Genomic DNA, 26,894 nt, shown 5'->3' with positions numbered 1-26,894 from the left:
GTACACGTGTCGTAAACCTGAAATCCCCCCACCCCCATCCCGCCCTGCCACAAAAACAAAGAAAACAAATAATAAACAATACAGCTGTTCAGTATGGTAACAAATCTATGAAGCACCCACTAAATGTCTGTGACCGCACCCTCGTCTGTTTTGCTATGGTTGTATTAAAGATAATATGGTTGTATTATACTTAATACACTCACTAGTGCCCCTGTGCTTGGTTTCGCTAACCCACACCTGCCCTACCTCCCAACTGTGAATGGTTATCAATGTCATTTTGTGATAGTCACTGTTTTCTGCAAACTGCAGGCCTGAGTGCTAAACTTCATTGTGCATTGCACTCAACGCATATGCATTTTACAGATAAACGTTCCTGTTTTTCCAACCTAAAAGTTTATTCTCAGAAATTGAAATCGATTTCAATAACTTTATTTCCATTTTTTAAATTTGAATTTTGTAACACAACAGAGCTACAATGTAAAACTGAGGGATTAGTTTTCCAATACGTATTCAGATAATTGCCATCCTTGTATAACAATATCACGGTGTAGCTTTCGCTATAGCACACAAAATTCAGACAATCCACGGTGTTAGGCGAGCATTTACAGCAGAATCCTGCAGATCAGACCAGCGCATATGACGTTAACATTCCCTGACGTCGGGAAGAGAGCGCAAAGTACGAGTATCCACAAATTACAAGAACGTGTGAGTAGGCTATAACGAACGCAACACAGTTCAGTAAAGAGAAATAATACTATCACAAAATGACATTGGTAATCGTTTACTCTGTTTACGCGATTGGTGTCAATTATTCTGCGAATCGTTAATTTAATTGTTAATCATAGCGGATTAACGGGAACAGGTTGAAACTAATGATAGATTTAAAGGGGAGGTTTGTTCCTCCTCTGTTTCCAGCTCTCCAGCCGCCGCTGATATATATACAATCGTTTGATCAACTGACTGACAATTATTTGACTGTTGTTTAATGAACCTGGCAGCTTACTTTCATTATTTACAATTAGCCCGAGAGACGACATCAGTAATGAAGTAGCTTCGATGCAACTTCAGTCTAAAAACTATACAGCTTTTGCTACATATCGTTTAATGTAGTCAGCTATATTTCTCTAAAGGATAGCTTACATGCAGCTGAGCTGTGAACTGAGTGTAAACTGAGAAGTACTTCAGCTCGCTACATTTTTTTCAGGTGCTTGCCCAACATTAGTCAACTATTACAGCAGTGTAAAACTGCAAAAGAGGAAACTATTACAAAAACATATATGTCAAGATGTTTCCGTCCATCCTTATAATGACGTGTTTGCCGGTTCAGTTACTTAATATATACCTGTTGTTATAAATGGGTTTCTCACTCACTCACTGCCCTTTCAGTTAGGGAAAATCACAAATGATGCTGCATCGGTTCTGCATTTTTGGATTGCTCCTAAAGCTGCTTTTGGGCTGGGCTTAAGGTTAGGCCGTTACTAATACCAACGTCGTCAAGGAGTCAACATGTAAACGGCAGCTACGAACGAGCTCTTAAGTAATTCTTGTATGATTTCTCTCTACAGGGTCTGTGTTGAGACGGGTTGGGACGGTGGGTGAGACAATCTCTCTGTCCTGTGAAATAAACCAGGATGAGCTAAATGTGAGTAGGTTTTTAGAGAAAACCATGAATGTGATTAGAAAACTAAAACTGAAGAGGTGTAATTTACTTAATGGAGTTATATATGGAGAAATATCTGGAAAACATGTGGGCTGACAAATATGATAGTTCCCCATTAACGTAAGTTAAATGGAAACACTTAAGAGAAGAAATGACTGTAATTTAACATTATATCCTTACATTTATTCCACTGTATGTTCTATTTTGGATTGAATGTTTAATAAATTGATGGAAAATTTCCCTATGATATGTAATATGTGTCATATTTCCATGTAGTCTGGGAGTGTGATCCAGGGAGAGCACCAAGTAGAGGTGGGTCAATATCAGAGCCAGCTCCTCACTAGTTACTGTCACACACACACACCCCTACACACACACAAACACACACAAACATTTTATTTATATTTACACATTTTATATTTCTATATAAACATAATTTATAGACACATATGTACTTTCAGGTGTACTGGGAGTGGCAGTATGCATTTGAGGGCGAGGTCTTTCTGGTGAGCAGTTTCTGGACCAATGGAGTATGGTATGCTGCCTCACCTCTTCTTGAGAGGCTGAAGTTTTCTTGGCCCCGGATTCAGATGAACACTCTCTCCATCTCTCAACTTGGGGAGAAAGATTCCGGAAAATACCGTTGCACTTACAACTACACAACATCCAGAGGGCTTAAACAGTTATATGTCACAACCATCCTTACAGTTAGTGAGTGTCTGTGTGTGTGTGTGTGTGTGTGTGTGTGTGTGTGTGTGTGTGTGTGTGTGTGTGTGTGTATGTGTGTGAAGTTATTGCATCATTGCATGAAGACACAAATATCTCAGTTCTCAAGGGACATTTGCTGGTTTCCAGGAGGGAAAATGATTTTTTTTGTTCAAAAAGATTTATTGTTTACTATTGTTGTTTGGCCATAAAATAAATAAAATATAAAATAAAATATAACATAACAGTGGTCTAAAGGCTAGAGAACCGGGCTCGTGACTGGCAGGTTCCTGGGACCAACATCCATGGCTGTGTGCCCTTGAGCAAGGCACTTAACCCCAATGGTCCCCGGGTGCAAGGAATGCTGTCCACTGCTCCTGCGTCTGGTGTGTGTGTTCACTACTGGTGTGTTGGATGGGTTAAATGCAGAGGACAAGCTCACTGTTCACAGTGTGTGTGTGCAATTATGGACATTTACATTTGACATTTAAATAATAAAAACCTTAGTTATTGTTAAAACAAAAAATTCCATATTACCTCCTGGGTTCTGGTTAGAGCGAGGTTAGATTGTTTATTGTTAAAGTCACAGTAAAGTGGAAGTCAGTGGGAAGTGCACATTAAACTATAAAGACAATTGTGTGTGTGTGTGTGTGTAAGATATTTCATACTTGAATTGTGGAGACTGCATTGATTTCTTAAAAGAACACTATCTTAAAGAGGTTCCCTCTCATCTCTGTGCTTATTTTGTTCAAAAAATTTAGTCTGTGAAAACCCTTTCCCTGATAGAATGCCTACTAAGGTTCATCCTCATTTCAGTCTCTATGGATGTTTAGCGAAACTAAAGAGAAAAAAAATTGATAAACAAGTATAAAGTATAAAAGTATAAAATGCTTATATCCTGTGTGTCCTCATATTCCTATTGGAATAGACTTTGGAATGCACTGATATGCTTGTCCCTGTTGTATGCCTTATTGACTTCAGTCCAGCCTCCTGTGTTGAAACTCACCTCAACCATTGCGATTGTTGTTTCACTGGTGGCTGTGGCTACAGTTGTCGTCTGCATCGTGTGCTGCGTCAGGAGGAAAAAGAGGTGAGTTTTCTTCCCTAATCTTTGCTGCTCTTTTTGTATTCTATCTCTTAAAAACATATTTATCTACTAATTTTGTTTATTAATACAGAAAAATGTCAAATGAGAATTGTCGGGGAAACCCTCTGTAAATATACAGCACTTCATTCTAAATTCTGAACACGTTTCAAGAATTGCATCAGGTTTGTTCTCTATGTTAACGGAACAGGAAGTGTTGTGTGTGTTTGCTGCCTAATGATGTAACTTGTGTCTTTAACCAGTAGGAGAAACAGGGATACAGCAGTAAGATCAGGTGAGTCAATGAGTTCCCTCTGTTCTGCTGCACAATGTTCTGTTACCCTTGCATTAAGGGTGACCTTCACAGCTTTTCACATTGACAGTTAACATAAGTATCTGAAACATCCAGCACCGAGTATATGTCTTGGTCATATTTATTATTATTGTTATTATTGTCATTAGTATGAGTAATAGCGGCAGCAGCAGTAATGTTTTTATTAGTATCTTCATTTTCAATCTTGTTCTCTTTCTCTCTACATTTCTCTGTCAATATGCTGAAATGTAGACACCGCCCTCTCGCGCTCAGGACGGAGTGCTGTCCCGGACGTGGCCTATGAGAACACTGGACACGTGACTCAGCAGGAGAACTTTGACCATAACCCAAACACAAACCCAAACCCAAACCTAGGCAGCCAGCACTCAGTGAGTGAGCAATTCTGATATCTGCCACAAGATGGCAGTACAGGGAATAACACTGTAAACGGTGAATCTGCAGCTGTAATAATCTGATCTACGATGAGGTCAGCACTAGGATGTGTCATGCAGGGTTGAAAAGAAAGACTAGGGTGTTTGGGCAGAATAAAATCAGTAATCAATTTAACACACCTGCACAGACACACTACTTTATTGTATGTTTTGGGCATGTTGCATTTCCACACGGTTTAGAACGTGTTTGTGTGTGTGTGTGTGTGTGTGTGTGTGTGTTTGTGCATCTAAGCCCGTTTAGCTGAAAATTCCCAATGTGTTATGACGCATTGCTTAAACAACCCAACAGACCATAAAACTGAAACAGAGACCTTATAGAAAATATGCTGCATTACAACAAACCATGACAACACCCGGCGTGTCCGTCTTTTGCTGAACATATTCCTGCTTTATTGTGTTCTCTGTCCTTAAGTCATTTCAGTGCAAAATGGTCTCTGTTCTAAACTGTAAGTATAAACTGTAAATATATGCAGATCACAGACAATGAGAGACATATTTCATGATTTTGATGTGATAGGTGTCATCTGACATAAATGGAAATTCACAAATCAAATCTGTTTTCATTTTTCATTTCATAAACATGCTGTCTTTGAGGAGGAAAGTCTGAAAATGGTTTTATTGGTATGAATGACTTTGTTCTCTCATTTCAGCGTGACCCATCTACACTCTCAGGAGAGTCAAACATATACACGGTACATATTTCTCTTTTTGTTACAGTGTTTCTCACTTTATCTTCCCTTTCCACATGATCTGTAAGTATTAGTTCACCAGTGGAAAGGGACTCTATCCTAACCTATGCTATTTGTTTTCTGCACAGGACCTAATGTATGAAGATAAGTCTCAATACAACAGTCTGCACAGGTGACTGTCTATCTGTCACTCTCTCTCTCTCTCTCTCTCTCTCTCAAGCTCACACACACACATACGCACAAACACACACACACACACACACACACACACACAGACATTAAGACCTAAATAACAAAGCCTGAAGACAAGATGACAATGTCATGATTAGGGTGTTCTCCTGCAGAGAGGCAGACCAAATCCTACTCTGAATGAAGGAAGTGAGTTACTCACTAATGTGGCTGAGATGAGGGCCGAAAGCATCTGTGAACCAGTCTGTTTAAAGGCATACATTACTCTACTCTCAGTCAACTTCCTGAGAAAACAGCTTGAGTGCATGCTAATGTGTCGTTATCACAATCTGTTCCACACTAAGGCCCTTACTGTCTCTCTCCTCTGCAGAACCTGAAATAGGGGATACGTCCAGAGTATCAGCACCAAACAGCACCAGGACTGTCTGTAATTTTACCTTTTTCCATTGAAATTTCACGTCCTAAACTTTCCCTCCTCTGCTAGTATCGCCAAACCTCTTCTGGATCAGTCTGCGGTCAGTAACAAAGTTTTGTAAACATGGCAAAACTTTGAACCTCACAAGGTTTCATCATGCTAACAAAACACAATTAGGCAAATATCATGCCAACATTGCTGAAAAAAATACTGTGCAGAGCTATGCAAAAATAATAATATTATTGATGAAAAGTATTGTTAATAAAAACATTTTTTAAAAAAATGGTTTTGTTCCCTATTGGAAATGAGTCCTTCAGCACACTCACTTCTGTAGACAACCCATGAGATTCCCTGGAAACTTTTTTTTAAACTAAAACAAAAGGTAGGTAAAATACTTGCATGACTCAGTCATCTCCATTCGAGGCCTTGGCCTGAGAAAAGGAACCAGATGCAAACACAAACTGGGGCATGTGAATGGCAGGGAGTCAGGTTCATCTAAATGTTAATGTTTATACTTTTAATTAATGAGCTACCACACACAGAGGTCAAAGATTATTGGATTGGTATGTATATAATGATTCCGCTGATCATTACTCAAACAGAATAGTGGCAATACCATTTGTGACATTACCACTGTGACAATAGCATACCCGTTCCTTGTTGATGTCTGTTGGGAATTCTTGTAGTCAAAGTACAGCATTCTTGTTTTCTTATGTAGGATTTAAAACAACAATTAATATTCAAGGACCTATTTTTGGCGCAGGTCTTACTGAAAAAAAAAAAAAATAGTGTATTTCAGGCACTGATCCAGTCGGCTCCTTGCCTGTGTACAAAACATGCCCGCCCCACCCTCTGTTTTTTCCACTGGTACACAATAACAAGTCAGCTCAAAAGTAGGGCAAAAGTATGGTTAACCAGTAGAGGACATCCTTTACTTTGATTAGCTTAGCAAGGTAACAGATGAATGTCAGTGATATAAAGCAAAAAAGAAAAGTTTTCTTTAGAAAGAAAAAAAGAAACTTCTGTGCAACTGGTTAAAATAAAAGTGTGGTCCATGGAAAACGCTCTGAAGAATACAAATGTAAAAACAAAAAAGACAGATAAGAGAAGAAAAACTATTTAGAAACTTGCAATGCGTTACATGGAGTCCGTTACTTTTGTACATTTCCTTTTTCGCTGTTGTGAACATTGTGAACCGACATCTATTAGTATTTGTAGTGCTATATTTTGTGTACAGCAGTGCAAATACTGAAAACCTATTCTTGGGTCCAGTGATCATGTTTCATCTGTGGGGGCTTTTTTTTAGTTCTTGCTGTTTGATATGTCAGTGCTAATTTTGCCAGACGCATGTACAATTTTGTCTGCCAGTGCATTTCATAGAAGTGAAACTGAAAGCAACCACAAGCAGTTAGGAAACACAGGCAGCTACTTCCTGCCTCTGCAGAAGAGGGAGTGGGAAAGGTGTGATTTTAGCGTGTTGTCATTTCTCTGAGCTGCTATACCGCTGTCAGAAATAACGGCCATGAGGTGTGGTCTGCTTTGGCTCATCGGAGTTCTCTGGATGACTCTCTCCTCCGGTTAGTGGACTTACAAATTAATCAGTATTACTCGGTGGATGTGAATTACATTAGAGTAGTCAAGGATTTCAGTTTTTGCTCGTGTTTTGAACCCTCTCTCTGTTGCACTGTCTCACATGCAATAATTCTTGTAACTGAGTTAGCAGACGCTTAAGTGTTCTGTTCCTTCAGGTGTTAAGACTCAGAATGTGAAAGTTTTGAGGGAAATAGAAGTTTTCCCTGGTGAAACTATTCATCTGCGCTGTCAGTTCGTGAAATCAGGATCCATCAAATTAACCCAGGTAACTCAGACTATGCACTCAGCTTGTTAACTTAAAATGCAACATGTTTGTTGTGTCTGCTGAGCTAACTCTAAAATGTATACCAATACAGCGATGTGCTAGTCTTCGTTCATTAATATTGTGAAAACCAAAAATGTTTATAAGTGTGTGTGTGTGTGTATATATATATATATATATAGAAGTATAGGTATGTTTGAAAAGTACAATAAGTTTGAGAAAGGCTGATTTGGAGTTGGGGTAAGAGAGTTAAAATGAGACAACAGGAACACAACTACTGCAGCCAAACTTTATTTGATGATGAACCAGACTGTGTGATAGATGTGTTTTAAGGAATCCTAGTTCCTCTAGCACTCATATTTTTGTTTTGTATTACATGTAAGCATTTTGAATATGTTTCCATGTTAAAGAGAACTTGTCTACACTTGTAGAAGTGAATTTGCCTTTATTTGATCACTTAAGAGCTACTATGAGTCACACAGCTCCTGGGAGTGAATCTAAAAAAGAATGTACTGAATTTTTTTTTTTTTTCACCCACGCCCTTGAAGTTTTATGTTTTTCAGTATAAGCAAAAGACTGGACTTATTCTCTTACGCTGGCAGTGAGCAGAATCAAGTCACGTTAGCCTCAAACTGAACCTTTCTGTTCAAGAACACCCTGAACTATAGGTTAGGTTTGGACTTTCCAAATGTGTCAAATTTGAGGCCCCAGTGCACTGAATTACGTGTTCAGAGTAAAAGAGTAAATTCTTTTCCAAATGACTCAGATAAAGACCAAGACTGGGGTTGAAAATACTGTATAATATGCACTGAACTTCTGATTACTTCCTGTTACCTCGATGTAGCATAAACGATCCAGTCGGTTATGGTTTTTAGTGGTTTTGTGTGGTAGTTGTGTGGGTACAGAAAGAGGTGGTAATTTAGTGGAGATCTAGGTAGGAATAAGACCAGGGGTCATACAGCCTGTAGATTAATCCTCAGTATCTTAAGATTTGAGAGCAGATTTATTATCATAGCAGATAGTGACCCTGGTCATATGACAAACTGTCATCGCAACATAAGTTTTGGGGAAGTGCCCAGTTTTTGCAGAATTTTAGTTTCATCGCTTGATAAGCGGTCTAGTTAATGGGCCACAGTAAATTTTAAATGAAAGATTAATGTATGTTCGTTATAACCACAAGGGAACCCACAGTATAGATATCTTGAAAAATCTATCCATTTGTGAGTCAGTGGAAGGGGATCAAAATATTTATTCAAAATAACACCTTTGACTTGGCTGTGGAGTTACTGACTGTATTAAAATAGTCAGTACACTAACGCTCCTCAAGTTCAATTCTATTACACAACAGTTCCTGCATCCCCTCATTCACTACCCTGAGGAATACATTAGCACATACCCAGGCAAAGAAACATAAACGTCAGTCTTCAATAGCAGCAGAGTTGATTCAGATGACATGTAGTTCCCATAAAAAGCAGAGAACATTCACTACATTATAAAAAAAAATCATCTAAATTATTCTAATACATTGTTCATGTTTGTGTTTGTTTGTTTGCTTTATTTTTTGTCTTCCCCAACAATCAGCCACTGTGCCTATTAAGAATATCTTTATGACAAAGTGATGAATGCTGTCATGTGAATATAGATGAAAGGTTTATTATTCTCTTTCTGGCCAACAGGTATCATGGATCTATGAGTCCCCAGATGGGGTGAGGGGCAACATAGCTGTCTTTCACCCTACATACCGAGAGAGCTTTCCAGAATCGGCCGTCAAAGGCCGGGTGCGCTTCGTGCTGGCCTCTCTAGAAACCCCCTCTATTGAAATTGACAATGCACAAAAGACAGACGAAGGAAAGTATACATGCGAGTACGCCACCTACCCCAGCGGACAGGAAGTGGGCACTACTACTCTTACCGTGCTTAGTAAATTGTTGTTGTTCTTATTTATTTATTTGTTTGGTTGTTTTAAACATCCGTTTTTGTTTCTCACACATGCACTTGCAATTTAAAAAAAAAAAACCCATCATTTGCTCTCTGGTTTTCTTTCCCAGGCAAGTCCAACAACTCTGCCAGCCCTGTTACTGTTCGTGCCGGTTCGTCTGCGGTTGTCGTTGCACGCTGTGAGGCGGCTCAGGGAAAACCAGCTGCAACTATCACCTGGGTGAGCTCTGCAAACGGGAACTATAACTCCACATCCAAAGAGGAACCTGACGGAACAGTGACGGTGAAGAGCGAGTACCGGCTTGTGCCGACTCCAGCCGACAACGGGAGAGAGATCAGCTGTGAGGTCACTCAACGCACCCAGGACAGTTTTCACCCTCAGAGTTTTCCCGTGAAGCTGACTGTAGAGTGTAAGAAACACACACACTCTCATACACACATATGCAGCCAGAGCTCTAAGGACAAACCTCAGAGTTTTCCCATGAAGCTGACTGTAGAGTGTAAGAAACACACACACTCTCATACACACGTATGCAGCCAGAGCTCTAAGGACAAACCTCAGAGTTTTCCCATGAAGCTGACTGTAGAGTGTAAGAAACACACACACTCTCATACACACATATGCAGCCAGAGCTCTAAGGGCAAACCTCAGAGTTTTCCCATGAAGCTGACCGTAGAGTGTATGTCCAACCATAAAAAGACACAAGACATACATAAGACACAGACACACACACACACACACACACACACACACAAGTCTAAAAAATACACCCTCAAAACCAGCTTGAATAACAGCAAAGTATCTAAGGATATTCTCTCAATATGGATCAGTGTAGTTACAGCTCTGAAATCTTCACTATACAATACAAAAAACACATAGTGTAGAATATTGTATAATGAATTTTGAACCACAATTAAGAACAAAGTTAAGGCTTATTAGGCCAGAGAATCAGGAACATTTTTTTGCCATATCCACCACATGGTTTTTGGAAGATTGGCAACATTTCACTCTAATTTACTTCATCTTAGTTCACCTTACTTACTTAATCATTAAACACACACAGACCCCCTCTCTCTCTCACACACACACACAGACACAAACACATATGCGCACACGCACACACTCTGATGTTAATCGTTGGATGGTTCCTTAGATACCCTCTATGCTAATTCTCCACATTTATTTTAAATGAGCTGCATGCTTGTTCAGTTTGAATTTGTTGACATTCTCTGCCAGTAAGACTGATTTGTTGATTTGGTGATTCATTGATAGGTGTATGTATAGCCTCAATGCGGTTGAACAGCGCAGACACATGTGGGCATGAATTTTACACCTTGCAAATGCTAACTTGTTAACCGAAAACAATCTGGTGATAAGAAACAGTTGATTTCGTTGGAAACACAGTTGAGAGGTGCTAAATATTTAACTTTTGAATGAGAAATCTGACAGCTTGTCATGTACCAGCGATAAGTCTCAATTTGCCCAAACATACATTCATTTGTTTTGAAGATATTTGTCTTTTTTTCAGTTTTGCTAATTAGACTCCCTGTTGTGACACTGTCATTTTCACAGAAGCGTTAGAATAAACCTGACTGCAAAGTGTTCAGCTTCCAGGGAAAAACTAAGACTTGTCACTACTCTGTCTTCTCGCAGACCCCCCCTCTGTGAAAATTGAGGGTTATGATGAAAACTGGTACATGGGTCGGGCAGACGTTGCTCTGACATGCCAGGCTGATGCAAACCCTGTGCCTGCCATGCTTAGTTGGACAGTGTGAGTACCACTAACACAGACATTACACTGTGTTCAGTAGAACAGTGTGAGTACCACTAACACAGACATTACACCATGTTCAGTTGGACAGTGTGATTACCACTAACACAAACATTACACCACGTTCAGTTGGATAGTGTGAGCACAACTAACACAGAGGTTATCCCGCGTTCAGTTGGACAGTGTGAGTGCAACTAACACAGACGTTACACCGTGTTCAGTTGGACAGCGTGAGTGTGACTAACACAGACATTACATGCTTTTACACTTCATGTCTGTATGGAACACAGTCAGTCAGGGAGACAGTTATTTTCTTAACTGGTACTACACTGACTAATCAAACCCTCCCCTCTGACAGAACCCACCAAAAAACTCCATCATTTGAAACTGTGTGAATGCACAGCTACTGAACTAAAAAGTGTTTTTCCCCCTCCTCCACCCCTACATTCCTTCATCGTCCTCAGAGCCTCAGGGTCAGTGCCATCCACAGTACAGGTATATGGCAACAAACTCCACGTGAAGAAGGTGGATGAATCCGTGAACACCACCTTTGTGTGTGAGGTGAAGAACAGATTAGGCTCTGGCAAGAACCAGCTCACCGTAAAGGTCTTCGGTGAGTCCCCCTACAGTACACCGAGACTGCTGACCACACACATGCACACACAAACACACACACAGACAGACACACGGGCACACAAATACACACATATATGCACACAAACACACACATATACACACACACACACACACATCCATACACATATGTACGCACACACCCACACACCCACCTCAGATGAGTTACTATCCGCTCTCTCTGTATTACAGTGCGTGACGCGGGTGGACCAGGGCCAGCAACCTCCTACCTACTGCACTTTTTCACTGGAGTATTTTTCGTCTTAGCATGTTACTTGTAGCTGCGTTTCCCAAGTAATTTATTGCTAAGTAAGTATTATTAAATGACCTAATAACACTCTGTCAGCTTAAGAACTGTACCGTCAACATTCAAAAGCAAGTGATGGATGCTAACTCGTGAATGTGGTCAATAAGATTTTAAAAACCTCAGAAACTGATGCCCCTTTTGAACATGTTTTTTTATTCCAAATGTTTTGTGTCTCTATATATTTAACAGCAGAGGATTGCGACCCTCCTACATAACCCCACATTTTTTAATAGGAATAATAATAACAATATAATCCGAATAATTTCCATTTACTTTGTTGTGGTTGTAATCCATTTAGAAATCTGGGGAAAAATAACAAGGAGGAAAAAAAAGTGTAAAAAATGTAATCTGAGAGTTTCATACTCATCTTTCATACTGATACAGATAAATTGACTTAAACTCACACTCACACACACTTGCGCACTTACACACATACACACACACAAATCACAAATGTATGGCCTTCACTGTGAATGGGGTTCCATGTTTCCATGTTTTCTGTGTTTGTTCATCTGTGTTTGTCTGTTTGTGTTCGAATAATGTGCACTAGTTCTCTTCATACGAGTCTCAAAAATACCAACTTCATAGCTGTTTTAATATGAGGTCTCTCTCTCGCTCTCTTTTCTGTCTTGCGCTAGTTTTTCTTTTCTTCCCTAAACTGGAATCAAGAATTTTTATCAGCCCATTAATATATATGACTGAATAAACACATATTCAAACTGTCTGTTAATGGTTTAATCTCTGTGTGGGTACGTGTGTGTGTGTACATGTGTGTGTGTGTGTGTGTGTGTGTGTGTGTGCGCGTGTGTGTGCACACGCATGTATGTGTGTATGTGTGTGAATGTGTTTTGCGTTAAAGACAGAATCGTTTTTAATGGCGCCCGTTTCCAAGGGAAGACCATTGCAAAATGTCTGACCTTTGACCTTTACAGTTGATGAACAGTGTAATATGCGGTAAAATGAATAACAGATCATCCTCATCTCTGCCGAATAAAAACCCAGAATCACTAGTACTGTACACAGCAACACAGAGACACAGAAATCAGCCATGGTAGAAACCCAAAAGATCAAAAAAAGAGAGCAACAAAGAAAGATAGAAAAGAACGGAAGTGAGTAAGAATCAGGAAGAAAACAAATCTAGGACACTGTATTTCCTTTTTTTTCCTCTAAGAGTCTCAGAGATTTCTGACATTTCAGCTTAAGGAAAAACAAAAACATTTAGTTACAGTGCTTTGTCAGCCTGTGTGTGTGTATGTGTATGTGTAAGTTCGGTATAGCCTTCACACATTCTCTCTCTCTCTCTCTCTCTCTCTCTTTCATTCTCTGAGGGACCTGTAGTCACGTTCAAATCTTCCGACTTTCAGTCATTATAGAAGAGGAGTGTAAGAGGGCATTGAAAACCCAAAAATGGGGTGATGAATGATGTCGTAGAACCCTCCTCTTCAGCAGTGATACCACTGCGGCGCGACTGCAGGGCCCCATGGGAAAATACACGGTTCTAGCCAGCAGCTGCCCAATGAGCTGTTGCATAGCGTAAGGTCCCATTGTCATGGAGACGAGCCACAGCGGAGTGATATGACAAAGAGGGCGGAGCTGCACACGCAAAGAGGAAGCAACCTCATGTCATCCAGTTTCTCTTCCTCCAACACGTTACATTCTCCCTGTAAAACAGGGGGATAAACTTTCCTATATGTGCTGGCCTCTCTCCACTAAAGGAACAAAAAAAATTACCCATGTCTCCACCTCATCTGGGGTCTAAAACAGTTTGTTTCTCTACAGACAGAAAGTTGTGGGAGTCATCTGCATGTAGCACTCCTTATAGTGGGCATGTCTTTGTGATAGGCCCCACCCCTGGGCAGGCTCATTCCTGCTTGCAGAGGAGATCTGTAGAAGGTGTTTTGGTGGGTGGCAGGGGGCGTGGCGGCGGCGTGGGTTTGGGTTTGGCCCTGCGGGGGCTTACTGTACCCCCACCCTCACTGTCGGTGTTTGTGTTTGATGAGGAAGGAGGGGGCGGCGGAGGCAGGCGTGGCAAAGAGGATGTAGCCGAGGAGAGGGGCGGGATCCGTGAACAGGAGGAGGCAGAGCGCAGGCTCTGGATTCGCCGGCACTCCTGACAGACGCGTACATGGGTGCAGGCACGTGGCGCCCCGGCTGGGATTATGGGAGCCATTGGTGCAGGGGGAGGGGTGCTGGACACGTTGGCGCCCAAAGGGTCCTCCAACAGGCGCTGGGGCCCTGGGCCCATGTCTGCCGGACCCCCTGCTCCGGCGGGCCCCGTGGTGGCTCCAGTCAGCGGTCCCGCCCCGCTGTAGAGTTTACCGTTACTGAGGCGCATCTCCCGCACCAGCCGAATGGGGCGTGGTGCCCCCAGCGGGAGACGGGAGGGATGGCGCAGGACACCGTGACCCGAGAGAGGTCGTCTCCGCCGAGAGCGTGAACTCTTTTTACAAGATATCGCATTCCTGAACTCAGTCATCATCTCCTGACACACAGACACCTGAGAGGCAGGCAAAGAGAGACAGGCAAAGAGAGAGCGAGAGAGAGAGAGAGAGAGAGATGAGGGAATCAGTGGATTGTAGCATATGAAGGGAAGATGGAATAATGGAAAAAACTATTTGGCAATTTGCAAGTTTTTGAATATATTAAAAATACAAATGAACTGAAGAACATGCAAACACAGAAACATTTTTCCCCTTCTGTGACACAACAGGATGAGCAAAGTCTTAGTTATCTATCACTCTGACTGAGGTTTTTCAAAAAGCAAGTCAGATCATTTTACCCAATCCCAGTTCATCCCACATCACAGAAAAACACACACACACACACACACACAGAGGTAGCACGTTGCCACGGTAACCTACTGGGGCGTATCTGTGATTTCGGCCGGGGCAGGAGTGAGGGCGTACCTCATCAGTCTCGGCTGAGCGACGCGTGGACCAGACGAACTCCATAATGGCCACGAACACGGCAATGATCAGACCACAGATCAGCACCACAAAGATCCCACCTATATTCTCCATGCCAAGACCTGTAACACACAAACACAATAACATACACACGCATCAGTCACCGATGCAGATACATACACACATTATATCAGGAACAGAGATACAAACACATATATACATACACACACACACACAACCACATTTCATCTGTTACACACAACCACACACAAACACACACACACACACACACAGCCCCAAGGACGCTGCTGTTTTACTAAGTTACCCCAGTCACTCTCTACAGACCTGACGAGCGGGATCCAAGAATCTCCCACAGCACTGGAGCCTTCATGCATATTCCCCAATACATTAAATCTGACACAGCCCAAGACACTCAAGAGTGGTTTCAGTAAAAGCCAAAACACAGCACCAATAACATGCACCAGAGAGACCCAGCTATGAGAACCAGCAGTGACAGTTTTCTACACATACAAATGTTTACACCCAGCAAATTATGCAGTGAAGTGGAAAACAGAGTCAGTCTTTTTAAGAAATGACGATGAGTTTTCAGAAATGAAAATCTCTGTGTACCAAATGTGCTGTCGAAGATTCTGATATTTTTACCTACAGTAAATCCCGGAAAAAAACCGTGTATGAGTAGCACTTTTCTCCCCTTAAGGATAAACACTGGTATCTGTGAAGCAAATAAACAACCCACACACACACACACACCACACACGACCCTTCGTCTTTTTGCTGAAAACACTGGGCTCACACCCATTGTGAGACTCATGAATGTGGATATTTTTAAACAATTGTTGTGTCACAGCAACATTAAATATTGGTGGGAACATGTTGCATTTTTATTAGTGTGCCAGCTCCTATTCTCAAGATATTTAATGCTATAGAAGTATTGAAATATGCATGTAATGACATATCCTCACAAAATACACTAAAAAATAAAATAACAAACAACAACAACAACAACAGCAAAACCACGCTGAAGTATTAAGTACACAGCAGCAGAGCCATGATATCACTTTGTGTTGTGGTGAAAAGCTCCCCCAGTAGTAAGGGAGCCACAGTACCGAGGCTCCGTAGAGGAGTACAGTAGGCCTTTTGATAATAGCCCAATCTTGCTAGCAGGGCCTGATCTCTTCAAACAAAAGAACAAAGGAACAAAATGTCTGTTTCTACATAAATATTTCAGTACCAGCACGCACCTGTAATTTCCACTGCTTTTGTGGTCACGTTCTCCACACAAAATGGAGGTGTGCTAGCATTACTAGCAGCCCTCTTTTAAAAATACATCCAGCACTGTCTTCAGTACAGCAATGGCCCAGCGGTGAGGTAATAATAATAGTAATGATAATAATAATAATATTTTCCTGTTACACACCATGACTTTATAGCAAATTGTGTTTTAATTGTAGAAGAAAAAGCTGGCTATTGCTAATGAGACATGTCTATGCGCTAACTACACTGAGTCTGAACTAAAATTAGGTTGAAGCAACGGCCAGCTAATATATAGCTGGCGGTCACATGTTTATTGCAACTCGAGGCAAATGTCACTCTAATTAGCCATGTCTTTCTATAGTCTAACAAACGAGACAGTAGTGTAAACGATGTTATATTAGAATACATTCTCAGTAGCCAGCTCGCTAATTAAACTCATAGGTTAAACCTTCCCTTCCACTTTCATGTTATCAACAGCATGTTCCATCTCATCCCAAAGCTGCTCTGTGTTTTGGGTTAGGGGGCCAAGGGTGTTCTCAGGTAAAGCCAATTCGCTGTCATGTTCCTGGAGCCGCTCTTAGAAAATAAGCACTTTGTGACACTTGCCCATTGGAAGTCTCCCCCTAACAGGTAAACTGCGGCCACAAATGCATGCACCTGGTCAACAACAATGTTCAGATGTGTTGTGACATTCAGACATTGCTTGTTTGGCTTTGAGTTAGCTAAAGTGTGCCAGGCAAATGTTTCTCAGCTCCCTGTGTTTGTCTGTGTTTGTCTCCTTAATGTTATTCTGCTTCTGGATAGTACTCAGACTGTTCTCTCTCTCGCTTGTCTTAGGTTTTGTATTTTTTTTTTTTTTTTAACCTGGGAAATATGCCTAGCACTAACTGGTAAGTAAAATGCCACAAAAGTTATTACAGAACTAATCAGACAGTGAAATTGAAGCTGCTTTGTGCACGTGTCAAATCTAAAGAAATGAAATCATGTTAGATTAATGAAAGCTGCCTTCCATTACTGTGGTAAGCCTAGCATCAGTCCAAATTATCACAGCCTTCTCACCGCAGTTGTTATAGGGCTAGGCAGAAGTGTGGACATTTTCAACGCTCTGACAACATCGTGGTCACAGTCTCCATGGTAAAAAAACATTCAAAAAGTTGGATAACAGATGTGCGATCACTTAAATTGTTGCAAACAAGGTGAAACAGGATTGCGCTGGGTTGTGACACAACATCCGCTGTTGTCTCAGATGCTGCAGTGCAGTCACCCTGATTGCTGGCGTAACTTTTACATTAAGATTTACATCACTGTCATGACTTTAATATGTTTATTCCATATGTGGAAATAAGGCTGTTTGAAGAACCCCTGTGTGGTTGGACAGGGGGCTGTGAAAACCCACCTTTGGCCCTGTGGTCCTCCTCTTTAGGACACTGCCCCCCCTCCCACCATCGCCGCTTCAGAATCTCCAGTCTATTATTCTCCTGCAGCTGGAGCACACCCAGAGTTATCTCATCTCTGTATGGAGAACCTGAAAATGAAACAGAGAGAGAGACAGGGTGAGCGAGTGATAGAGACAGAGTGCGCAAGTTGGGTGGGGGGGTCAAGGAGGGAGAGACAGGGAGAGAGATTGAGAAGGAAAAGGAGAGATTTCACTTGTACAAACAACACACAGAGATAGAAATGCGCTGATAACAGCAGATAGATAGGCTAATGCACACACAGCCCCATTGCTAAAACGCTTGTACAGCTCGTGTTAAACACTGAGTGGGTTCTTCTCATACTTAGAGTAATGTGGTGGGGTTGGGGAGGCGGGGGTGCTGGGAAGCCTCCTGGCAGAGAGATTAAGAGCTATTGCGGAAAATGCACTTTCGGGAACTCTGGAAGTAATGGAAGCATCCAGAGTTCTGGGTTCCAGTAATGAACTGGGACCTGACTTCACTAGTTCGCACATCACATAGATGAGTAATGATTATATCTGTATAAAAACAAAACTGATTTCCAGCGTAACTGATTACTGGAATAAGGCGGTAAACCTGTTATTTTTCAAGTAGTAGTTGCTATGAGATGATAGCATCACATTACCACACATTCTGAAGTATTCCAAGTATTGTTTAAAAAAAAAGGGTTTTAGAATTCCGTCTCTATGGATGCATGTACATATGTTGACAACACCATCTGTGCTCTAGGTTGCCATGGAAGCAGTTAGGGGGTGTCCATGACAACAGGCCTCTTGATGGAACGGGGTTTAGAGGACATTATTATAAGGGAGAGGCAGAACTTTAAGAGGAAAGGACTAGCCAGGGGGAAAAACAAGGAAGACGGACAGGAAGGTCAAATCCCAGCATTCCTGTAGGGGAAAACGGGAATGAGGCTGCCCTTTGAAGATGGCACCTCCCAGGATTCTGGTGTTAAAGAAAGTAATGGGGTGGACTGATTAGAAAGCTGACAGTAATTATGTGGACGCTGATAGGTGGGCTGAGGGAAAGCACACGCCAGCATGTTTATGTGTGTTGCCACTGGTCATGGCTGATCAAAATATGACATTTAATCTGCCTCAGAGGTAAAGCACCCTTCAACCGTCACAATTTCCTCCTCTTCCCATCAATCCATCTATTCACACTTTTCTCCCCTCCACCATCCGGTGCTCTCTGTGACCTTTACTGTTCTTTTTTCTTTCACTGTTCCTTGTCTTACTTGTTTCTCTACAAAACATCTTCTGTTGTGAGTTTTCCTGCTCGCTCATCTTCTGCTATCTTCCTTTTCTCTCCTTGGGTGTTTGAAACACTATCAGAGTGAGTATCTGGATGAGCAAAATCCAGTTTCTCCTAGCAAAACGCTAAACAATACAAAATGCTTTGTTTTTTCAGTTTTTGTTGTTATTGTTGTTTTGGGGGTTTTTCATGTTGCTTTTGGAATTTCTCACTTGTGTGTGTTGTTAATTTAGAAGGTATAAAAATAAGAGAGGGTATAAAAATAAGAGAAAACTCTTGTATGGAAATAAAGTTCAAATTAAGGGAACAAAACAAACATATTTAAGGATACACACATCTATACCTAGAATTATAATGACTTTTTTTCCCTGGTCAATGTTCTTATTCTATAGAATACATATGTGTAAACTAGGCTCTGTTATATTTATGCAGTCCATGCTGTGGATTCAGATGGCGCAATTTTCAGTTCTATTAACGTAAAGCATTAATAAAGCGTTAAAGCATTTCAAATATTTTGAAGACAGACAGACAGACAGACAGACAGATAGATAGATAGGTAGGTAGGTAGATAGACAGACAGACAGACAGACAGACAGATAGATAGATAGATAGATAGATAGATAGATAGATAGATAGATAGATGTACAGATCATGGTTGCATTTTCCCCATATTTCTGACCAAAGACAAAATTTATGAATTTGAATTATGTGGACGCTACTGGAAAAGAATTGGGATGCTGAGTCAAACCAAGCCACTGAAAACATCTGTACTGTTCAGCCATGCCCTGTCATACTACGTCAGACAGCCAAGGAGAGATGAAACCAAAACAGGCTGACTATAGTGAATGTGCTGAAAAGAGAGCCTTTTTGCCGTGTGTACAAAACCTCCACTGTGGTCAAAACTACATCAACTGCTCCAGGGGATTTTTCAAACAGTCCCATGATGCTTTCCACACGTTCCTCAATAACCACTAACTGTGCAGAAGCTGAGAAGCTCCCCCAGTGAGAGGTAAAAAAATGGTTGTGGTATTTTTTCTGCCTACAGTCCAGGAACAGAAATGTGTTTACTTCAGTCAAACAATATCCATTATTATAAAAGTCCTCTGACTCTCTACAGGACCAGTCTGCAGTGTACAAAAAATTAAGTCCAATTTAAAAGGGGAATTTCACCATTCTTTACATACTGGGCCAGTTTTGCCAGAAGCCTTAATTCATTGTCATAATCCTACTGTTTCAGGAGACTAAATATCTCCTTTATTATTATCATGCTACTGTCATCATTATTATCATTATTACTTCCATTTAGGAATCCACTAAGCATATCTATCCCTGAATTTAACCAGTTGATAGAGACAGACTGCTTTATATTCTGTCTTGCAGGCAATGAAAGATGCTGCTTTGTTCCCACGTCCTAAAATAATTACTGAGAACAACGTCAACACAACTACACATCACTCAGAAAATCCTACGCAGGCAATAAATAGGCCTTTTGTTTTAGTTTTTTTCCCCGTTTGACAGGTAAAAAAAAAAATTACTCGCTTGGAGTTGAACAAGCTACTGTCGTTAATGGAATGATGAACAGCTGTATTCAGATGAAATACTTTACTCACGCACAGTTGAAATTCTCACCTTGTGATACAGCTTAGGCTAGTCTGTTCACGCATATTAAATCGCCCCAATAACACTATAAGATAAATAATATAAACCGAAGAGTAATCCTTGCCGATATTAAAATTAAAATTGAGGTGATGAGGTCAAAGCTCAAAAATCTTGCCAGTTCTTTTCCCATATGAGTGTGCAAAGAGCCTGCACTGTCGTTTCCCTATTAGATTTTTTTATTTTAAAATGCAGATAGAGTTATTTAATTTAATTTTTAATTTTGACAGGATCTTTGCGTGCAGGTATCGAAAAGAAATGGCAAAACAGTTTTGAACTTTCAAATTATTATCTTAATTTTAATTCTAATTTTGGCAGGGATTACCCACCATAAAACGAGAAACGTCTTCACTATAACATGGCCATTTGGCCAAAGTCAAGGATGTTTACAATGACTTTTATAACCTCTAAATACCTCAGATTCCGATAAAAGAGCAGCCATCACAGTCATTCATTTTAAGTGATTACTATGAGTGAACTAATGAGATAAAACGGAGAGAGGCTGGTAACATAGGCTACAGCTGAGCTAATGAAACCAGTCAACACAATGATGTTTTGCTAGACAATGACATCGTTAATGGAACAGATGTGACAACATTATCTTGTAGGACACAAACTTACAGTTACAGTTTCAATTAAACGTCAGCCCCAACTAGATTCTATTCAATGCAGAAGTCAGCTCTCCAAATGATATATATATATATATATATATATATATATATGTACACACACACACACACACACACACATATATATATATATATATATACACACACACATATGTGTGTGTGCGTGCATTGTCTAAACATTTATACACACGTAACACAGGTCTCTCAGTGTAGACTGTTTGGCCCTGAGGAACACCTTGGGCGCAAACAGAAACAACGGTCCCTTCTTTCCATGTGTTTCTGTGTTTTTTTCCCCTTTAGGGTTCTTTCCACAGAAGGTGAAAATATGGGTGAAGTTTTTGGAGTTCACACTATAGAGCACCTGCACCTCTCTCTCTGTAGACTTGGTCTAAACCATGTTTCTTAAGGTGTTGTTTCTATTTTTCTCTCTGTCTATGTTGGTGTGTGTACCCCCTGCCCCCGCCCCCTTCCTCTCACTCACCAAGGGGCATGCCTATGCCGTAGCCCTTGGTGTCCAGGAGTCCTCCGATCTGGGTGAGATTACAGTTGAGCCTGCGGTGGTATTCGTTCATGGTGCTCTCCAGCAGGAAGGCGTATTTGGAGTTGAGGACCCGAGCAATTCCCTCCTCTGTGCTCTTCACAAACACACTTGGCTGCTTGGAGTACATATAGTTCCACATCCGCTGGTATGTCTGATACCGGGAGTTCTGCGTACAGAAGAGTTGGAAGGGGAATTATTTTGTTGGCAGACAGGGTGGGAATATTGCATAAAAATGAGAGGAGAGGAGGAGAGGGAAAGAAAGAGAGCTGTGGGGAGAGACAGAGAGAGAGAGAGAGAGAGAGAGAGAGAGAGAATGATAACACATGCAAAGAAATGTTTAATTAGTCAGAAGTGACTCAACTAATTAACTACATCTGTGTTAATGACGGAAGTCAAAACTCCGCCTCCCATGGCTCTAATTCTGTGAGTCATTCTGTAATTTACAAGCTGTTACTTAGTACAGTATGGAGAGAGTGTGGGCAGTGAGTTACAGAAGTCTTTCTCTCTCTCTCTCTCTTAGACTCTCTCTCTCTCTTAGTCCCTCTGTCTCTCTCTCTCTCTCCCTTTCACATATGCACTGCAACCCTAAAATAATCTAGACTCTGACCGGAGGAGCTATATGTGTGAACACAAATGTCTGAATCAGTTGAATTGGACCCTAAACGGACTTTACCAGCTCCCTAGTACAAAGTCCGTTGTATGTTCGATTGAGTCTATGTGCGAATACACCGGATCGTAGTTCATAGAATGCACAGTGAGCAAGTGGATGTGTTGATGCTGTTTCTAACATGTGGCAGGCGCGAAACCGGAAGAATACAAACATCCGAGGGTGAAGAAGTTTTACACGAAGACACCAATGAAAACGTCTAACTGGAGAGAGGACGAGATTTGGGAACTTCTGTCGGTAAGGTGCGACACCGAAGTCGTCAGACAGAAGTCTGTAGCCTTGTCCGCCATTTTCGCCACACTGCGATTTCCACAGCGTACTTTTTGCGTCATGCCCTGCCTTCTGCACGCCTCTCTCGCAGTCTCTGATGCCCAGATCAGACTACACGATACTTTTGTCTTTCACGATGGCCACTGTGTCAGGCAATCATAGTGCCATAGGTTCTTGCCGTGTCTTGGCCGGGAGACTGTTAACACTACAAGTATGACCCCGACCAGTCATCGTACGCTGCCTTTCAAGACCTCGCGCAAGTTCATAGGTCGTCGGGGAGGACTGTCATTCATCCTATTGCTCAATGTCAGGGAGCATTTCATAGGAGATGTCAGACTAGGCAGGAAAATAGAAAGAAAATTCTGACATGCTAGACTCGTCGTGTTTCGCCGTGGGGCATCCCAGACGCCATATCACTGTTCTTAGATTATGTCACGCTACAAGGGGTAAAGACGCCCGATGTTCATATTCTGGCCGGACACTGGAGGTTTGTCCACGATGACATAATCGTGTCCAAATGGGGCTGAAATCATGTAGTCTAAACCCAGCATTAGTTTCTCTCTCTCTCTTTCTCTAAAACTCTCCATTTCTCAACTCTCTCTCAGTAAAAGTTGGCGTTGCTATTGTACATACAGTAGGAGCAACTGCGCACGCACACAAACACACACACTCTCTCTCTCTCACACACTCATACACACATATATGGACTGTACCATAAAGAAGGTCATGGTGCTGCCGCCCTGAATGGTGCCATACTGGATGTTGGTTTGGTCGGCCAGATCGTCGGCTGATTCGATGGGCACCTCCATCCTCTGGACCGTCAGAAACGCTGCCAGGTTGGCCGTGTACGAGGAGATGATGATCAGCGTGAACGCCCACCTGTAACACACACATACACACAAACATACGTCCATTAAGTCACTACTCAATATAATGTCAGTCAAGACCACAGAGACAATTGTGAATATTAGAGACTCAGCAGAGAGAGAGGGGAAAAAATGATTTTTCACCACAGAAATAGACAGTGAAAGAGGAAGAGAGGAACAGATTTTCATATGTGAATGGCCGTAAGCATGACATGGTACACACACATACACACCCCACCAAGTCTGTGTGTATAAAAAGCAACATAAAAAAATTGCCTGCACACACACACACATACACACACACATACACCACCAAGTCTGTGTGTATAAAAGGCAACATATAAAAGGCAACATACACACACACACACACACTCTCTCTCCCTCTCTCACCAGACTCCACTGACGCAGCGTGTGGACAGGGCTCGGGGCATGATCTCAGAGCCCTGCTGCATGAAGCCACCCACAGGAAACCACAGACTGTTCCCCAGCGTGTACTGGTTCTCCAGTAGATCCTTACGCTCCCGCAGACAGGGATGAGGGTTATACCACTCATATGGGCTCAACCTTACCAAAAGACAGAATACACAGGGAGAATGAGCGGGAGGGTTGGTTTAAAGAGATATGACAGGCTTGGACTTAGAGGAACATTCTAGAATAAAAACAATAGAAATCTCTGTGAGTAAAACTGCTCATTCCCCCATTTGTTTTGGGACTCTTATCAGATATGTTTCCAGTTCAGAAGATACTGTGTATTGTATCCAAGGTAACATTTGGCTAAAAAGAATGAGAAGCTGAATCAGAGATTGACATGCAGCGGTGGCTGGTATCTGTGTCTAGCTGTGTGTTATTTACCACTAAACAACCAGTTAACCATGAAGACAGATTGTGAGATAAGAGAGAGAGAAAATGTGTGTGTGTGTGGATTATATAAATATCTGAGAGAGAAAGAGGGAGAGAGAGCAAGAGAGAGAGAGCGAGAGAGAGAATGTGTGTGTGTGTGTGTAATACCTTGCGGCCAGGAAGAGAACACAGCTAACAGCCAAGTATGCTAACAGCATGAAAAGCCAGACAGCCGGAGAGAAGGGGTCGAGGAAGGAGAAGTAACCTGGTTTTCTGCCCTGGAGAGCAAACACATGCATGCACATCTTAGAATAGAGAGAAAGGTGATGAGGACAAATCTGAGAACACACAGGCATGTGCTTACACACACATACACATACACACACAGAAATCTTACAATACATACAGATATCTAAAGACACATGCACAAATACACACACGCAATATTCGACAGGGATTTAGGAGGGCATAGACACATCCTAGAACATACACACATAAGATGCTGTCTTAGTCACTGAGTAACCACAATCAGTTACCAGCAAAAGTTCAAAAAGTTCAGCAGCATATGTTTAAGCCATCAGAGACATAGACTTCATCTTCCCCAGCAAGGAAACTGAGACAGAATTTCATCATACCAAAACTCAAATAAAGCTGAGTTATACAAAATAAAGTTATGAAACAAATAAAGCTCCGAAACCCACATTAACTGGAAATGAATATGGACAAATAAAGTTACGAAACCCATATTAACCGGCAGTGAAAGGAAGAATACAGTTGGAGGAGGCTATACTGTATATGTGTGAGGGTATTTAATATCTATCTTATTCTCATCTTTATCTCTGCCTCTTTTCAAAAAGGAAAAAAGAAAAGAAAAATATGTATCTATCCTGGGGTTCATTATGACCACGGAAGTTCCAGGACAGTTCCGTAGGGACCACTGTTTGCACACGGTCGCCAAGGATTTTGACAGCTTCAGCTTTGGTCTGGCATCAGACCAGCTTACAGTAGTTTAGCATGGTGCTAGTTAGTGGTGTGTGTGTGTGTGTGTGTGTGTGTGTGTGTGTGTGTGCATGCGCATGCATGTGTGTTGTGTCTTACTATGTGAACACGGTAGAGAATGCTGATGCCCAGCGACATGAAAGGCTTAGAGAAGTCGATGACTTTCTCCCGCTCTGACGTAATGGTGAAACCTGCAACAGCCAGGTCTGCTTTCTGTGAGAGAGAGAGAGAGAGAGAGAGAGAGAGAGAGAGTTTCCTGTCAAATATCTGTCTTTTTGTTAATCTAAACAGAAGACAAGTTTTTTTGGTAATGACTAAAAATGACTATTCGTGTGTCCATGCTGTGCTGCTGGTCAGTGCTGATGTTCTGCCCGTCAAAATCCGGCATCAGGTTGGTTACCTGCAGGTATGTGACGGGTGATCCGTGTAGTGGGTAAAAACAAAGTTATTTTTATTTGCAGGTTATGGAACAGTCCAGAATAAAATGGGAGCGGGTCAGCTGAGAATGAGATAAAAAATGGGAAGTAGGATAACAATGGAAAGAAGAGACAAAAGGCCAAAGGAAAGATGCCAGCCCATAACCAGGGAGACTCCTATCTTCCTGGAAAAAGTCGTGGTTGGTGACTCCACATGATTTGAAAATCCACACCCTCCCAGGGCAATGTGAGAGTTGAATAAATGATGGGGGATAGCAATATGGCCGGGCTAGACATCATTAAATGGGGATAATAAGGCAAAATCTGACAGAAAGCTCAATGTTGTAGTGTTCTTATTTTTAAAAGACTATTGTAGGGATAACAATGCTACACAGTGAACATGTGCAAACGCGAGTTTAATTGTTTTATTTGGCTTAAGCGCCTCTTGTGGTCGCATACTTTTAAAGTTAAAAAAAGAAAAAGAAAAAAAAAGAGCAAATCTCTCAATGCCGTTAAATGTTATGTGAGTGAGTAACACGGAGAGACATGTGTTTAATTGTTTACTGTAGCGTAAGCAAGGCTGTTGTGACAGCATTAAAAAAAATCTCTTTATCACATGTTGAAAGTGTTAAAAAAATCTCTTCATCACAGGTTAAAAGCTTTAAAAAAATCTCTTTATCACAGGTTAAAAGTGTTAAAAAAATCTCTTTATCACATGTTTACTGTGGTTCTGGGCCAAGCTGTTACACCTTTAAGCCAACTCCAATTCTTCTTTGCATTGCAATTCTTTGTTGCCTGCACTTTGGAATTTTAGGGTATAAGTAAATAAATCCCTTCACACTTGATAATGACTAAGGTTAGCCTGTGTGTTTAATTGTGGGTGTGAGGAGTTTGATTGTGTGATTAATATAAACGTGTCGGGTCAGGTTGTAGAATTTATTTGCAGAAATTTGCGGATAACAGGTTGTGTGCGATACTGAACATTGCGGGTTCAGGGTGGGTTCTGAGATAGGACTCACACAGCACTCTGCTGCCTGTTGCTTTTTCCCACATATGAAGAAATATTACATAACTCTTCGCTAATGTAGATGTTTCCTACACAAGTAATG

General features: G+C 41.4%; 2 protein-coding genes across 2 annotated transcripts in view; one reads left to right on the top strand and one right to left on the bottom strand.

The window, feature by feature from the left end:
- The first annotated feature begins 7,026 nt into the window (after nucleotides 1–7,026).
- On the top strand, nucleotides 7,027–12,098 carry LOC115820830 (nectin-2-like). Its single transcript, XM_030784521.1, has 7 exons — nucleotides 7,027–7,084; nucleotides 7,256–7,365; nucleotides 9,039–9,282; nucleotides 9,411–9,710; nucleotides 10,955–11,072; nucleotides 11,537–11,685; nucleotides 11,898–12,098. The coding sequence occupies exons 1-7, from the start codon at nucleotides 7,030–7,032 to the stop codon at nucleotides 11,984–11,986; spliced, it is 1,065 nt and encodes a 354-aa protein (XP_030640381.1). The 5' UTR covers nucleotides 7,027–7,029; the 3' UTR covers nucleotides 11,987–12,098.
- A 1,775-nt stretch (nucleotides 12,099–13,873) lies between these two features.
- The window catches only part of LOC115820490 (glutamate receptor ionotropic, kainate 5), a 28,687-nt gene continuing 15,666 nt past the window's right edge, over nucleotides 13,874–26,894 (bottom strand). The window contains exons 12-19 of the mRNA XM_030784098.1: nucleotides 25,469–25,582; nucleotides 24,539–24,648; nucleotides 23,921–24,094; nucleotides 23,378–23,543; nucleotides 21,668–21,893; nucleotides 17,590–17,718; nucleotides 14,874–15,040; nucleotides 13,874–14,509 (exon numbers count right to left, since the gene is read on the bottom strand). Of these exons, the coding sequence (XP_030639958.1) occupies nucleotides 13,874–14,509; nucleotides 14,874–15,040; nucleotides 17,590–17,718; nucleotides 21,668–21,893; nucleotides 23,378–23,543; nucleotides 23,921–24,094; nucleotides 24,539–24,648; nucleotides 25,469–25,582 (1,722 nt within the window). The remainder of the gene's footprint in view (nucleotides 14,510–14,873; nucleotides 15,041–17,589; nucleotides 17,719–21,667; nucleotides 21,894–23,377; nucleotides 23,544–23,920; nucleotides 24,095–24,538; nucleotides 24,649–25,468; nucleotides 25,583–26,894) is intronic.

Source organism: Chanos chanos, chromosome 1 (genome assembly GCF_902362185.1).
Source record: "Chanos chanos chromosome 1, fChaCha1.1, whole genome shotgun sequence".
In the NCBI taxonomy this organism is placed as follows: Eukaryota; Metazoa; Chordata; class Actinopteri; order Gonorynchiformes; family Chanidae; genus Chanos; species Chanos chanos.
This window is presented reverse-complemented; position numbering and strand designations above follow the sequence as displayed.

Coding starts and splice junctions, on each gene's coding strand:
- LOC115820830 (XM_030784521.1), top strand. CDS start 7,030: ATGAGGTGTGGTCTGCTTTGGCTCATCGGAGTTCTCTGGATGACTCTC. Junction 7,085..7,255: donor CTGGATGACTCTCTCCTCCG/GTTAGTGGACTT, acceptor CTGTTCCTTCAG/GTGTTAAGACTCAGAATGTG. Junction 9,711..10,954: donor CGTGAAGCTGACTGTAGAGT/GTAAGAAACACA, acceptor GTCTTCTCGCAG/ACCCCCCCTCTGTGAAAATT.